Source organism: Gorilla gorilla, chromosome 6, assembly GCF_029281585.2.
Source record: "Gorilla gorilla gorilla isolate KB3781 chromosome 6, NHGRI_mGorGor1-v2.1_pri, whole genome shotgun sequence".
NCBI classification, from domain to species: domain Eukaryota; kingdom Metazoa; phylum Chordata; class Mammalia; order Primates; family Hominidae; genus Gorilla; species Gorilla gorilla.
The window spans coordinates 63,978,571-63,992,435 of record NC_073230.2 but is presented as its reverse complement, the minus strand read 5'-3'; the positions used below and the strand labels follow the sequence as shown (position 1 = coordinate 63,992,435).

At 40.7% G+C, this 13,865-nt stretch overlaps 1 protein-coding gene across 3 annotated transcripts in view; it reads left to right on the top strand.

Annotated features, from left to right (window-relative positions):
• The window catches only part of SEPTIN14 (septin 14), a 68,511-nt gene that overhangs the window by 50,239 nt on the left and 4,407 nt on the right, over nucleotides 1-13,865 (top strand). For 2 of the 3 annotated variants that reach the window (XM_055347103.2, XM_019031255.3), the window contains exons 8-9: nucleotides 4,543-4,711; nucleotides 6,416-6,548. In XM_055347103.2, the coding sequence (XP_055203078.1) occupies nucleotides 4,543-4,711; nucleotides 6,416-6,548 (302 nt within the window). Of the gene's footprint in view, nucleotides 1-4,542; nucleotides 4,712-6,415; nucleotides 6,549-7,835; nucleotides 8,200-13,865 lie in introns of those variants that run through there. The other variant, XM_063708110.1, reaches the window with a different exon arrangement.

The window sequence follows — 13,865 nt, the reverse complement described above, 5'->3', positions numbered from 1 at the left end:
TTTGTCATTAGTGCCTCATTTGGTTCATTTGGTGAGGTCATGTTTTCTGGGATGGTCTTGATGCTTGTCAATGTTCATCTATGTCTGGGCATTGAAGAGTTAGATATTTATTGTAATCTTTGCAGTCTGGGCTCAATTGTGCCTATTCTTCTTGAGAAGGTTTTCTAAGTATTCAAAGGGAATGTATTAGGTGGTACCCCAAGCCCAGTAACACTGTGACGCCAGCAGACTCGTACTGCCTCAGTGGTCTTGGATAATATCTGGGAGAATTCCCTGGATTATGAGGCAGAATCTCTCAAACTCTTTTCTCACTTTCTCCCAAACAGAAGGAGTCTCTCTGTGCTAGGTTGCTTGGAGTTGAGGGAAGGGTGACATTGTCACTCCTGTGACCATCACAGCTGGTACTGTGCTGGGTCACATATGAAACCAGCAAATTACTGGGTCCTGCCCAAGGCCCATGGCAACTACTGCCTTGCTACTACTGATGTTTAAGGCCCAAGGGCTCTTTAGTCAGCAGGTGGTGAGTCCTGCTGGGCTGGGTCCATCTCTTCAGTGCAGCAAGTTCCCTTCTGTCCCAGAGTGGGTCTAGAAATGTCCAGGAAGTAGGGCCTGGAATTGGGGGCTTCAGGAATGGGCTTAGTGGTGTGTTTTACTGTGGCTGAGCTGCTACTCAAGTTGTAAGATAAAGTTCTCTTCTAATCTTCCTTTTCTTTCCCACAAGTGGAAGGAGTCTCTTTTCGGGCTGCGCTGCCTGGAGTTGGGGGAGGTGTGATACAAGCACTCCTTGGCCACCAAAACTGGTGTCTTGCTGGGTCGCACGCATTCCTATTCCACTGGCTCTGAGCAAGCTCAGTAACTGGACTTGCCCAAGGACTGCAGACCTTGTGGCCTGATTGCCTTTCAAATTTATTCAGGACCCCAGGGCACTTTAATTAACTAGTGGTGGAGGTAGCTGGAACTTAAGTTCCTATCTATCTCTGGCATGGGGTATTCCTCTTTAGTGGGAGCTAGGTTAAATGCTCCCTTTGGCCAGGAGTGGTGGCTCACACCTGTAGTCCCAGCACTTTAGGAGGCCAAGGCGGGTGGATCACCTGAGGTCAGGAGTTCAAGACCAGCCTGACCAATATGGTGAAACCCTGTCTCTACTAAAAATACAAAAATTAGCTGGGCATGTTGGTGGGTGCCAGTAATCCCAGCTACTCGGGAGGGAGGCTGAGGCAGGAGAATTGCTTAAACCCGGGAGGCAGAGGTTGCAGTGAGCCAAGATCGTGCCATTGAACTCCAGCCTGGGTGACAGAGCGAGACTCTGCCTCAAAAAAAAAAAAAAAGAACTTCAAAAACACCAGCAACAAAACCAAAAGAAACAATTTAATAGCATAAAGATACAGCCTAGAGATTGGAAAAAATATTTGCAACTTATACATCTGATAAGGGGCAAATGTCCAAAATATATAATATTTTTTGATATTACTCTAACAACTCAATAGCAAGAAAACAAATAACACAAGGAAAAACGGGCAAAGGATCTGAACAGGCATTTCTCAAAAGAAGAAATACAAGTGGCAAAAGAAATATGAAAAAAATAGCATCTCTAAACATCAGGAAAATGCGAATTAAACACATGATGAAGTATCACTTCATGTCTTTTAGAATGACTATTATCAAAAAGACAGGCCGGGCGTGGTGGCTCACACCTGTAATCCCAGCACTTCGGGAGGCCGAGGCAGGTGGATCACGAGGTCAGGAGATGGAGACCATCCTGGCTAACGTGGTGAAACCCTGTCTCTACTAAAAATACACAAAATTAGCCTGGCGTAGTGACGGGCGCCTGTAGTCCCAGCTACTTGGGAGGCTGGGGCAGGAGAATGGCGTGAATTCAGGAGGCAGAGCTTGCAGTGAGCCGAGATTGCGCCACTGCACTCCAGCCTGGGCAACAGAGTGAGACTCTGTCTCAAAAAAAAAAAAAAAAAAAAAAAAAAGACAAACCATTACAAGTGCTGGCAAGCATATGGAGAAGAGAGAATTCTTTTTTTTTTTTAATTTTTATTTTAGGTTCAGGGGTACATGTGCAAATTTGTTATATAGATAAATTGCATGTCATGGGGGTTTGGTGTAAAAGATTATTTCATCACAGAGATAATAAGCATAGTACTGGCTGGAGCAGTGGCTTGAGTCTGTAATCCCAGCACTTTGGCAGGCTGAGACGCGTGGATCACCTGAGTTCAGGAGTTCAAGACTAGCCTGACCAACATGGTGAAACCCCGTCTCTACTAAAAAATACAAAAATTAGCCAGGTGTGGTGGCGCACTCCTGTAATCCCAGCTACTTAAGAGGCTGAAGCAGGAGAATCACTTGAACCCAGGAGGCACAGGTTGCAGTGAGCCGAGATCGTGCCATTGCACTCCAGCCTCAGCAACAGAGCGAGACTCCGTCTCAAAAAAAAAATTGCTCACTTCAGCAGCACATATACTAACCAAAAAAAAAAAAAAAAAAAGTAAGCATAGTAGCTTTTCTGTCCTCACTCTCCTCCCACCCTCCACCCTCAAGGAGGCCCCAGTGTCTGTTGTTCTCCCCTTTGTGTCCATGTGTTCTCAATATTTATCTCCTACTTATAAATGAGAGTATGTGGTATTTGGTTTTCTGTTCCTGCATTACATCACTTAGGATAATGGCTTCAGCTCCATTCATGTTGCTGCAAAGGACACGATCTTGTTCTTTTTTTTTATGGCTGTGTAGTATTCCATGGTGTATATGTTCATTTTCTCTATCCAGTCTACCATTGATGGGCATTTAGATTGATTCTATGTCTTTGTTATTGTGAATAGTGCTGCGATGAACATACATGTGCCTGTGTCTTTATGATAGAACAATATATATTCCTTTGGATATAAACCTGGTAATGGGATTACTGGGTCAAATGGTAGTTCTGTTTTAACTTTTTTAAGAAATTGTCAGGCCGAGCATGGTGGCTCATGCCTGTAATCCCAGCACTTTGGGAGGCTGAGGAGAGTGGATCACCTGAGGTCAGGAGTTCGAAACCATCCTGCTCAACATGGTGAAACTCCATCTTTACTAAAAATACAAAAATTAGCTGGGCCTGGTGGTGGACTTCTGTAATCCCAGCTACTTGAGAGGCTGAGGTTGGAGAATCACTTGAACCCAGGAGGCGGAGGTTGCAGTGAGCTGAGATCGCACTGCTGCACTCCAGCCTGGGTGACAAAAGCGAAACTCTGTCTCAAAAAAAGAAAAAAGGAAATTATCAAACTACTTTTCACAATGGCTGAACTAATTTATATTCCCACCAGCAGTGTATATATATTCCCAAGAAAAAAGGGAATTCTTAAACATCATTGGTGGGAATTTAAGTTGGTACAGCCATTTTGGGAAATAATATGAAGGTTCCTCAAAAACTAAAAATAGTATTACTGTATGATCCAGCAGTACCACTACTGGGTATGTACCCTAGTGGGATGAAATTGATCTGTCAAAAGACATGTGCACTCACATTTTTATTTCAGTCTTTTAAAATATGTTAAGACTTATTTTGTGGCCTAACATATGATCTGTCCTGAAGAATGTCTTGTGTTTGTTTGAGAAAAATGTGTATTACTTTGCTGTTGGATGAAATATTCCACATATGTCCATTAGGTCTATTTGGTCTAAAGTGTAGTTTAAATCTGATATTTTCTTACTGATATTCTGTCTGGATAATCTATCCATTGCTGAAAGTAGGGTATCTAAGTCCCTTACTATTATTGTAATACAGTCTATCTCCCCCTCAGGTCTACTAATATTTGCCTTATATATTTAGAAGTTGTGATATTGGGTGCATATATATTTACAATTTTTTTTTTAATGAACTGACCTCTTCATCATGATATGATGACCTTCTTTATATCATTTTACAGTTTTTGACTTAAAGTCTATCTTCTGTGATAGGAGTATAGCTTTCCGTGCCTTCTCTTTTAGTTTCTAATTGCATGAAATATCTTTCTGTGTCTTCACTGTCAGTCTGTATGTATCATTAAAACAGCTATGTGAATTTGTTGATTGATTTTGAATATTGACTAACGGTGTCTCCTAAATATGATATATAAATGGAATTATATAACTAAAGTATTTTCAATTGTAAGGCCTTTTTGCTAGCAGAATTTACTCTGATAAAATTATTTACACTAGTGATGTTATATTACATATTCTGTTAGCACTCCAAAATACCCAGAGGTAGTTTATAACATACTACACAATTGTTAATAAAAACCTATGGCATATATGCACATAAAATATTATTTCACTATTTCCTGCTTATTCTTCAGGTAATAAGTTTAAAGCAAATTTGCTAACCTATAAATAATCTCTGCCTATGGTTGGTAGGTATAGTACAACCACACTTACATGCTTAAAAGAATTATAGCTATTAATCAAATTGTTCAGTTGTGTGTTATTTTAAATGTGTTTTTTATTCATGTATTCATTCATGAACACTTACTGATTGTCAGGGATTGATATTGAATGTTGTTGATTCATTTTTTTTTTTACTAGTGGAAAATGAAAATCACTGTGACTTCGTTAAGCTCCGAGACATGCTTCTTTGTACCAATACGGAAAATCTAAAAGAAAAAACCCACACTCAGCACTATGAATGTTATAGGTACCAAAAACTGCAGAAAATGGGCTTTACAGATGTGGGCCCAAACAACCAGCCAGTTAGGTGAGTAAAAATATTGCTAGCACAACCAAATGGATAATTTAGGAGTCCCTACAAACACAAGGTATGATAATTTGGATATGAGGATAATTATACTTCTCCCATCTTGAGCCATCATAAAGAAAACACCCTGAATGTTAGGTGTTTTTATGATCTCTTGATGAAGGTAGAGATAGTAGGAACAATATAATGTGAGATCTCATTTTTATGCTGAAATATGTGTATTCAATATGTATATATGCTGAAATGTCTATTGAAGAAAAAACCCAGTATTTTGTTCCATTTTTTGTATTTATATGAAATGTATCTGTATTATATGAAAGAAAGGATAGGCCGGGTGCTGTGGCTCATGCCTGTAATCCCAGCACTTTGGGAGGCTGAGGCGGGCGGATCATCTGAGGTCAGGTATTTGAGAGCAGCCTGGCCAACATGGTAAAACCCTGTGTCTACTAAAAATACAAAAAGTAGCCGGGCATGGTGGCACACGCCTGTATCCCAGCCACTTGGGAGGCTGAGGCAGGAGAATCGCTTGAACCCTGGAGGCGGAGGTTGCAGTGAGCAGAGATCACCTCACTGCACTTCCAGCGTGGCGGACTGAGCAAGACTCCATCTTAAAAAAAAAAAAGAAAAAAAAAGAAAGGATAAAGAAAAAGATGGAAAAATATTAGCAAAGTTTGACAAAAGACATTAAGAAGAGTTTGATGGAGGAACCAGCTGAAAAGCAGTAGTGCAGCATCCTGGAAGTTAAATGAGAAAAGTTTGAGAGCAGGTGTTTGCTCTAACTTGAAGAAGAATAGAGCCGGGTGCAGTGGCTCCCGCCTGTAATCCCAGCACTTTGGGAAACCGAGACAGGCAGATTACCTGAGGTCAGGAGTTTAAGATCAGCCTGGCCAACATGGTAAAGCTCCGTCCCTACTAAAAATACAAAAAAAATTAGCTGGGCGTGGTGGCGGGTGCCCGTAATCCCAGTTAACTTGGGAGGCTGAGGCAGGAGAATCGCTTGAACCTGGGCAGCAGAGGTTGCAGTGAGCTGAGATCGTGCCACTGCACTCCAGTCTGGGCGACAAAGAGAGACTCTGTCTCAAAAAAAAAAGAAGAATAGGACTTGTGTTGCAAAAACATGGCACTGTAGTGTATATAATCTAGTTATATCATTCATTGTTCTTTGTAGACACCCAAAATTTAACTATCTTAAATGAATGATGATATTTTGAAAGACTTTTTGCTTTATTTTAGAGGATTTTTGAAAATCGTCTCATACATTAGAGGTTTCCCTGAATGTTATTGTCAAAAGATATGAAAATGTATGATATCCTGGAAAGTGGTGGGGATAAGAATTCACTCATATAAGTGTTGGAAAATTCTAGTATTCTTTACATATACTGTCTATATACTCTGATCTTAAGTATTGTGCCTTGGTTTTTACATTTTATGATATGGAAATTTCCATTTTGTGCTGCTAAACATGAGAGAATGTTGGTAAATTTCCTTATATAGGATATAACATACAATATATATTTTTTACATGTTTATACTAGCATTTTTTTATTTTTCATTTTATTTTATTTTTTTATGATGGAGTCTTACTCTGTCTCCCAGGCTGACATGCAGTGGCACGGTTTTGATTCTCTGCAACCTCCGCCTCCTGGGTTCAAGCGATTCTCCTACCTCATTTTAATATAAGACTAAGAAAACATTTCTCTTTAGTTTTCAAGAAATCTTTGAAGCCAAAAGACAAGAGTTCTATGATCAATGTCAGAGGGAAGAAGAAGAGTTGAAACAGAGATTTATGCAGCGAGTCAAGGAGAAAGAAGCAACATTTAAAGAAGCTGAAAAAGAGGTTAGTACTGACAGTTTGATATAATTTGTATTAATTTTTAGGTGCCCTATTAATTTGGGGGTTTTAATCTCAAGAGTTTACTTGATGTTTTTGGAGGATACTTACTATTTTTCAAAAAGTAGCTTTTTACCATGTAGACTTGAATATAGCCTTTACAAAATTATAGTCTGTAGTGTTTTTTCTAGAGAACTTAATTTTCCCATTTAAATAACCCTTAAGATAATTTTATAAAAATTATTTGTTTTATTTATAATTTAAATTTTCATGCATAAAGTTTAATTTGTGGCAAACCCAAGCTATTTACTCTGAGAAGAGTCTTGTACTGTCTAATGCTACTAATGCACTAGAAAATTGTCTTCACTTTTATAAAAAGCAAATGTTGACTAATGCTGGCCTTGATGAATGAGAAAATTTTAAGTTGGTAAATTATGTAAATTATGTTATTCCATGCCATTTCTAATAAAATGGGGAAAAAAGCTATTAATATCGTTTTAATTATTTGCCACAAATACGTTTTTGGTGAAGACATATTTTTGAAACCATAATTTCTTTCTCTCAAGTGTAGGTGGCTTTAGTTTAAGAACATTTAGTTTAATTAGGTAAATTGGAACATAAACTTCCTTTTTCATAAGAACAGAATAGTAATTAGGTGCTATAGGCCAGATGTCTCATTCAAAGACAGTTGAATTATAAGTAATAAAAATTCCAGCCGGGTGCGGTGGCTCACACCTATAATCCCAGCACTTTGGGAGATGGAGGCGGGCGGATCCCCTAAGGCCAGGAGTTCAAGACCAGCCTGGCCAACGTGGTGAAACCCCGTCTCAACTAAAAATATAAAAATTAGCTGGGCATGGTGCTGCATGCCTATAATTCCAGCTAGTCGGGAGGCTGAGGTAGGAGAATCGCTTGAACCCAGTAGGCGGAGGCTGCAGTGAGCCGAGATGGTGCCACTGCACTCCAGCCTGGGCGAGAGTGAGACTCCGTCTCAAAAAAAAAAAAAAAAACAACAAACCATTAGCTTAGGTATAAAGGAAAGAGTTTGGATGTATACAAGGGTACGTCATGACATCTAAGGACAAGAGACATAGCTGGATCTCATGAAGACTTTTTTTTTTTTTTTAGACAGCTCTGTTACCCAGGCTGGAGTGCAGTGGCGCGATCTGGGCTCACCGCAAGCTCCGCCTCCCGGGTTCACGCCATTCTCCTGCCCCAGCCTCCCGAGTAGCTGGGTCTACAGGCGCTCACCACCGTGCCCAGCTAATTTTTTTTTTTTTTTTTTTTTTTTAGTAGAGATGGGGTTTCACCGTGTTAGCCAGGATGATCTTGATCTCCTGACCTCGTGATCCGCCTGCCTCGGCCTCCCAAAGTGCTGGGATTACAGACGTGAGCCACCGCGCCTGGCCTCATGAAGACTTAAACCAAAACTAGGAAGTGACCAGAAACCGAAGCAACCATTTAAATTTTCTCTTTCTCTCCCACCTCACTTCCCTTAGTTATGAACCTTATTCCTGTACGTCTGCTTGTTTTTTCTTTCTCTCTGGAGATTAGTTTCTTTTCCATATCTCAACTACGTGTTCTCTTAGGGTTGATTACACGTCTTGATTATTGTCAATTAATGCTGCAATAAACATGAAAGTGTAGATATCTCTTTGACATACTGATTTTATTTCCTTTGAACACGTAACTATGAATGGGGTTGCTGAACCATATGGTTATTCTATTTTCAGTTGCTTAATGAATACCCATATTTTTCATAATAGCTGTACTGATTTACTTTTTTATCATTGTTTTATAAAATTATTCTTATAAACACTTATTTTTTTTGTAAATACTTATCTTTCTATAAAATCATTCTTGTAAACACTTTCTGTTTTTCTAACAGATATGAGGTGCCATCTAATTGTGGTTTAAATTGGCATTTCTCTGATGATTAATGAGGTTGAATATTTTTTTCATATCCCTATTTGCCTTTTATGTCTTCTTTTAAAAAATGTTCAGGTTCAGCCGGGTGCAGTGGCTCTCGCCTATAATCCCAGCACTTTGGGAGGTGGAGGTGGGCGGATCATTTGAGGTGAGGAGTTAAAGACCAGCCTGACCAACATGGTGAAACCTCGTCTCTATTAAAAATACAAAAATTAGCCAGATGTGGTGGCACACGCCTGTAGTCCCAGCTGATCGGGAGGCTGAGGTAGGAGAATCACTTGAACCCGGGAGGTAGAGGTTACAGTGAGCCCAGATTGCACCACTGCACTCTAGCCTGGGCAGCAGAGTGAGACTCCATCTCAAAAAAAAAAACAAAAGTTCAGGTTCATCGCCCATTTTCGGAATGAGGTTGTTTTCATACTATTGAATTATTTGAGTTCTTGTATATTTGGGGCATTAACCCGTTATCAGATGTACAGTTTACAAATATTTTCTCACATTTCATAGTTTGTTTATTTAGTCTGTTGATTGTTTTTTTGGCTGTGCAGGAGCTTTTTAGTTTGATATAATTTTATTTGTCCATTTTTGCCTATGTTGTCTATGCTTTGGAGTTTGTATCCAAAAAATCATTGTTCAGACCCAAGTTAAGGAACTTATCCCTAATTTTTTAAAGTAGTTGTACAGCTTTAGATCTTATAGCAGTTAAGTCTTTCATCCATTTTGAGTTGAGATTTACATATGTTTTGAGATAAAGATCTAATTTTGTTTTTCTGCATGTGGTCACATTTATTGATTTGTGTATTTGAATCATCCTTGCATTCCAAGAATAAATTCCACTTGGCCATCTGATATTTAATGTGCGATCTAATTCAGTTTGCTAGTATTTTGTTGAGGATTTCCTAGTTGGCTCATCACAAATGTTGGCCTATAATTTTTTTTTTCCCATAGTGTCCTCTTCTGGCTGTAGTATCAGAGTAATAATGTCTTCTTCGAATGCATTTAGAAGTGTATTCTCCTGGCCAGACGAGGTGGCTCATGCCTGTAATCCCAGCACTTTGGGACGCCGAGGCAGGCAGATCACCTCAGGTCAGGAGTTCAAGACCAGCCTGGCCAACTTGGCGAAACCCCATCTCTACTAAAAATACAAAAATTAGCCGGGCTTGGTGGTGTGTGGCTGTAATCCTGGCTACTCAGGAGGCTGAGGCAGGAGAATTGCTTGAACCCAGGAGGTGAAGGTTGCAGTGAGCCGAGATCGCACCACTGCACTGCACTCCAGCCTTGGAGACAGAGCGAGACTCCGTCTCATTAAAAAAAAAAAAAAAAAAAAAAAAAAGCATACACTCCTCTTCCATTCTTTGGAAGACTTTGGGAAGTATTTTTGTATTTTTCCATTTTATTTATCTATTTAAGACAAGATCTCTCTGTGTCACCCAGGCTGGAGTGAAGTGGCGCAATCTCAGCTCATTGCAACTTCCACCTCCCAGGCTCAAGTGATCCTCCCACCTCAGCTTCTCGAGTAGCTGGGACCGCAGGCATGTACCACCATGCCTGGCTATTTTTTTGTACTTTTAGTAGAGATGGGGTATCATTATGCTGCCCAGGCTGGTCTCGAACTCCTGAGTTCAAGTGATCTGCCCACCTCAGCCTCCTAAACTGCTGGGATTGCAGGCATGAGCCACTGCACCTGGCCTATTATTTCCATTTTAAATGTTTTGTAGCCTTCCCCAGTAAAGTCACCTAGTACGGCCTTTTCTTTGGTAGCATTTTTTGTTACTGATTAAATCTCCTTACCTATTAGTAGTCTTTTCAGATTTTCAGTTTCTTCATGATCCAATCTTCATAGATCGTGTGGTTATAAGAATTTATTAACCAAGGTTATCCAATTTCTTTTTTAGGTTATCAAATTTTGTTGGCTTATAATTTTTCATAGTAGTCTCATGATCATTTGTATTTCTTTGGTGTCAGTGGTTATATGTCACCTTTCATTTCTGATTTTATTTGTTTGAGTTTTCTCTCTTTTTTTCTTAGTTTTTCTAAGGGTTGTTCATTTATTTATCTTTTTAAAAACCAGACTTAGTTCATTGATTTTCTTCTATTGTTTCTCTAGTCTATATCTTATTTATTTCTGCTGTGATTTTTACTATTTTCTTGCTTTTACTGACTTTGCGCTTGGTTTTTCTTTTTCTTTTGAGGTGTGAAATTACATTATTTGATCTATTTTTTCTTAATATAGGCATTTATTGCAATAAACTTCACTCTTAAACTGCTTTTGCTATATCCCATAACTATTGATATGTTGTTTTTTATCTTCATTTGTGTCAAGAGATGTATATTTTTTAATTTTTAATTTCTGTGGGTACCTAGTAGGTATACATATTTATGGGGTACGTTAGATATTTTGATATAGGCACACAATGTGTAATAATCACACCAAGGTAAATGGGTTATCTATCCCTTAAAGCATTTGTCCTTTGTGTTACAAGAAATCCAATGATACTCAGTTATTTTAAAAGGTACAATTAAATTATTATTGTGTATAGTGACCCTGTTGTGCTATCAAATACTGGGTCTTATTTATTCTTTCTAACTATATTTTTGTACCAATAAATGTCCTCACTTCCCCCCACCCCTACCACCCTTCCCAGCCTCTGGTAATCATCATTTCATTCTCTATCTCCATGAGTTTAATTTTTTTGTTTTTGAGACAAAGTCTCGCTCTGTCACCCAGGCTGGTGTCCGGCTGTGGGATCTCAGCTCACTGCAACCTCTGCCTCCTGGGTTCAAGCGATTCTCCTGCCTCAGCCTCCCAAGTGGTTGGGATTACAGGCATGCACCACCACACCCAGCTAATTTTTGTATTTTTAGTAGAGATGGAGTTTTACCATGTTGGCCAGGCTGGTCTCAAACTCCTGACCTCAGGTGATCCACCTGCCTCAGCCTCCTGAAGTGCTGGGATTACAGGTGTGAGCTACTGCGCCTGACTGAGTTCAATTATTTTAATTTTTAGCTCCCACAAGTAAGTGAGCACATGTGAAGTTTATCATTCTGTGCCTGGCTTATTTCACTTAACGTGAGGTCCTCCAGTTCCATCCATGTTGTTGCAAGTGACAGGATCTCATTCTTTTTTATGGCTGAATAGTAGTCCACTGTGTATATGTGACATTTTTTTTCATCCACTCATCTGTTGTGGACAGTTAGGTTGCTTCCAAATTTTGGCTATTATGAATAGTGCTTCAATAATAAAATCTGTTATTGATTTCTAATATTATACTATTATGATAAAAAGATACATAATATGATTTCAAACTTTTAAAATTTGTTAAGAGTCATTTTGTGGCCCAATATATGATCTATGTTGGAGAATGTTCCTGTGCCCTTGAGAAGAATGTATTCTTCTACTGTTCAGTGAAATAATCTATCTATGCCTATTCGGTCTATTGGGTCTATAGTTATTCACATCTACTCTTTCCCTACTTACTTTCTGTTTGGATGGACTATCTGGTGCTGAAAGTGGGATACAGTAGTCCCCTACTGTTCTCATATTGCTGTAAGTTTCTTCCTTCATTTCTGTTAATATTTGCTTTATATATTAGGTGCTCCAATGTTGTCATATATTTGATGATTGTTATAAACTCTTTAAAGATTGATTTCTTTATTATTATATAGTTATCTTGTCTCTTATGACAACATTTGACCAAAAGTCTAATTGTCTGCAATAAGTATACCTGCCCTGTCCTCTTTTGCCTATAATTTGCGTGGAATATCTTTTTCTTTTTTTTTTTTTTTTTTTTTGAGACAAGAGTCTTGCTCTGTCACCTAGGCTGGAGTACAGTGGCACGATCTCGGCTCACTGCAACCTCTACCTCCTGGACTCAAGAGATTCTCCTGCCTCAGCCTCCTGAGTAGCTGGGACTACAGGTGCCCACTACCAGGCGTGGCTAATTTTTTTTTTTTTTTTTGTATTTTTAGTAGAGATGGGGTTTCACCATGTTGGCCAGACTGGGCTTGAACTCCTGACCTCAAGTGATCCGTTTGCCTTGGCCTCCCAAAGTGCTGGGATTACAGGCATGAGCCACCGCACCCAGCCATGTTTTTCTATTCCTTCACTTTTAGTCTAAGTGTGTCCTTAAGGCAAAAGTGAGTCTCTTGTAAGCCACATATTATTGAGAAGTGTTTCTTTATTCATTCTGCTACTTTGGGTCTTGTGATTAGTGGGCTTAATCTATTTACTTTTAAAGTAATTTTTATAGGTAAGGACTTACTATTATCGTTTTATTAATTGTTTTCTGACTGTTTTGTAGTTTCTTTGTTCCTCTCTTTCTGTCTTCCTTTGTGATTTGTTGCCCAACACCACTCCCGGCTAATTTTTGTATTTTTAGTAGAGACGGGATTTCACCATGTTGGCCAGGCCAACTTCTGACCTCAGGTGATCCGCCCACCCCAGCCTCCCAAAGTGCTGGGATTACAGGTGTGAGTCTCCGGGCCTGGACTTCTTTCGGTCCTTGTTGCAAGTGGGCCACCTTCACCTGGGAGGTCAGGTCGTGGTACTTCTGCCTCTCATTGGGCCCCAGAGTGTACCACCACTCGCCCAGGATCTGGCTGATGGTCCAGTTGTCCTGGTTGGGGTGACACTGGTGGGCCCTGCCAGAGCCTGGTGCCACTTGCTGAAGATCATGACCGCCACTCACGGGCCACCGGATGTGGTCCTTGTCCCATTTGTTGGGGCTGCGTCCATCCTTTTCAGAAGATGAGTTCTGTTCCTTGGGCAGGGCACTGAGAGACTGGGCCTGACATCATTTGGGTGGTAGAGGCAACTGGGTGTCAGGAGACATGACGGAGAGGAAAGCATCATCGTGGTCATTCTCTGTCTCACTGTCCAGCAGGAGCTCCCCTGAGGGGCCCAGGGCTCCTCCTCCATGGTGGAAGGTGGGCCCTTACCAGGTTCCACCACCCCCAAAGTGTGTGGGGTTCCAGGCCCTGGGCTTTCAGGGCAGGTGGCTTCAGGGGGCCGCCCAGGGTCAGCACTCCCTGTCCCACCTGGTGGACGCTCATGAGCAACAGCTGCCAACTCAGCAGGTTCTTTTGTCTACTTGGAGGCCACTGAGTGTCTGGCAGGTTGCTGGGCCTTGCGTGGCTGCAGGGAGGGGTCAGGAAGGAGACGGAGTATCAGGGGAACACAGCCACAGAGCGAGGTTCCACGTTCCTCTACCTGAACATGCCGAGGCCACGGGAGGCCTTGCTGGATGCAAGCATCAGGGGCCTGTGGGCCGAGTACATGGTCTGGGCAGGGGTTCCTGGCAGGGGCTCACACTTCCTCAGCCCCCTCCTCAGCCAAGGTGGCTTAGGCCTGGAGAAGGGGGGTGGGAGGGGAGTAGGAGGCCAGGCCTCAAGTTT